This window comes from Chaetura pelagica, unplaced genomic scaffold, assembly GCF_000747805.2.
Source record: "Chaetura pelagica isolate M959 unplaced genomic scaffold, ChaPel_1.0 scaffold166, whole genome shotgun sequence".
In the NCBI taxonomy this organism is placed as follows: Eukaryota; Metazoa; Chordata; class Aves; order Apodiformes; family Apodidae; genus Chaetura; species Chaetura pelagica.
This window is the reverse complement of record NW_009953758.1, coordinates 4295317-4297448: the sequence shown is the minus strand read 5'-3', so window position 1 is coordinate 4297448 and position 2132 is coordinate 4295317. Positions and strand designations below refer to the sequence as shown.

At 59.7% G+C, this 2132-nt stretch overlaps 1 protein-coding gene across 1 annotated transcript in view; it reads right to left on the bottom strand.

The window, feature by feature from the left end:
- TMEM150A (transmembrane protein 150A) overlaps window positions 1-2132 on the bottom strand; it is an 11070-nt gene that overhangs the window by 242 nt on the left and 8696 nt on the right. The window contains exons 4-5 of the mRNA XM_010000820.1: window positions 1475-1699; window positions 8-149 (exon numbers count right to left, since the gene is read on the bottom strand). Of these exons, the coding sequence (XP_009999122.1) occupies window positions 8-149; window positions 1475-1699 (367 nt within the window). The remainder of the gene's footprint in view (window positions 1-7; window positions 150-1474; window positions 1700-2132) is intronic.

Genomic DNA, 2132 nt, shown 5'->3' with positions numbered 1-2132 from the left:
CAGCAGGACCAGGAAGGTTTCTGTGGAGATGGCCCCAAACTCAAAAGTGAAGGTGCCGTAGAAGACCAGGACATCAATGATGAACATCCATTCACATAAGGCGGCCACATGCTGCAGTACAAAGCTCTCCTGGATGAAGAACACACCACCTGAGGGCATTGCTGTCAAGGAAAGAACAGCTGGACCCCAACCACCCTATGAGGGACCATGTCCCACTGCCACTGCACACTGGGGTGGCCATGAGCAGCCCCTGTCCACAGGAAACACACCACCACCCCTAAACCCAAGAAACCCTGCATGCTTCCCCCATCACCAGCAGGGCTTTGGCACAGACGAGGCGGTGGCACGTGTTCCCAAACCAGCCTCAGTAAATCATGGGACTGATGCCAGGTGGGGATTTACTGAAGAGGCCGGGGCAGGGGGAACTCAGCCTGCAACCCTCAGGGCAAGTTAGGTGCCTCACCCTCCCCACAACCCTTGCTTCTTCCTCAAACCAAGCTGGTGATTCTCATCCTCCTGTGGGAAGCAGCTGAAGTTGCTAAAACTCATCAGCCCTCCAACCCGTTGGTAGAAGAGCTTGGGCTGCTCCATTCCATCCCTGCAGCACCCCCTGTTCCTCTGTGCAGCCTGCTGGCTCAGCCCAGAGAGGGGTGCTGCTCCCTCTCCTCCTGGTCCTATTGCTGACAGAGCTTCTTTATGCTTCTCTCATCACCACTGGGGATGTCTAGGGAAACTTACTGCCAGAGCCATCACAGGTGAGGGGAGAAGGCACGTGCATCACCCAGTCCTCCAGCTGAAGCCTCCAGCAGTACCCTGCTTTTTGTCAGTGAGATCAAGGTCTAGGAGAGCTGGAGAGGCAGGGACCTGACCTGTGCAGGGCAGAGCCCTCTGTTCACTCCCTCCATTCCATTAGGAGAGGTCCCAGCCCTAAGCCCTCCTTTGTTCTATGGGCAGGTGGGCACTGGTGAGCCCCAGCTGGTAGAGGTGCTGCCAGGCACCCACCTGGCAGGCACACAGAGTGCTTTTGTACTCAGCATTGGCCACATAGGTAACTTGGAACCTGCATTGCCAAGGGCTCAACACACCTTTGTCTCATTAAAAAACCCCAACAATTAACTGGCCCTTCCACTCTACAAGGTACAGGGCTGGAGCCCACAGTGTGGCTGGGCTGGGCTGCAGCAGACAGGGCAGGGCTGGTTTGGGGCACCCCAGTGCCCAGAAAGATGCCCACCAGCATCCCTGCCCCAGCTCAGCCCCCACACCTCTGGCTGCCCAGCATGGCTGTGGTAAGGCTGCTCCCCCAGCCCACTCCTGCAGTGAGCTGCCTGGCCTCAGCCCCCTGCCCAGCCCTGCTCCCAGCCCAGTGCCATGCTGCCAGACCAAAGGATGGAAGATGTGGGCAGCATACTCCCTGTAATGACCATCTTTTGCCAGCCCATTCCAGATCTCCTCCCCACACCCTTCCTAAGGATACTGAAGACAAGGGTGACGAAGGCCACAGTGGTGAGGATGCTACGTAAGTGGCCAGTCCAGTACTGCCCACGTGTTTTGGCCATGCGGTAGGTGAGGATGGACTGCAGGAGCAGGAACAGCATGCTGGTGGGAAAGGCCACCCCTGCCCCAATGTAGTGCAGCACCTTGGCATGATCCACCTGCAGAGGAGAGACTGTCAGCACCTTGGGACGCTCCCCCAGCAGGGCTCTGCTCCAGCAGGTCAGGCTTAAGCCGAGGCAGAGGGGCAGGCAGTGCCAGCCGTGGGTCCAGGCAGCTCACCCCATGCCCAAGTCCTGGCTGAAGAGCAGATTTTGACCCACTGGCTGCTGCCGGGGTCTTAAAGTGCTTCTGTTTCCCTCATCTATGGGGTGGTAGCTCCCAAGCCCTGCTGTGCCAGAGGACACGGGTCGGTGACTGCCCTCTCCCCCCCAGACATCACTGGGGCTACTCACACCCCCTCCTGGGGGTCACAGCCCTGCCTTCAGCAGAGCTGCTGGAGCACAGGCAGGATCGGGGGCAGCAAAGCTCTCCTTGGGGGGGTGGAGCCGGCAGCAGCCTTCTGCCAAGCGGGAGGGACTTCCCCAAGAGGGCAGGCGCTGCCGGGCGGCTTGTGCCCGCTGGCCCGCCCTGCTCCCCCG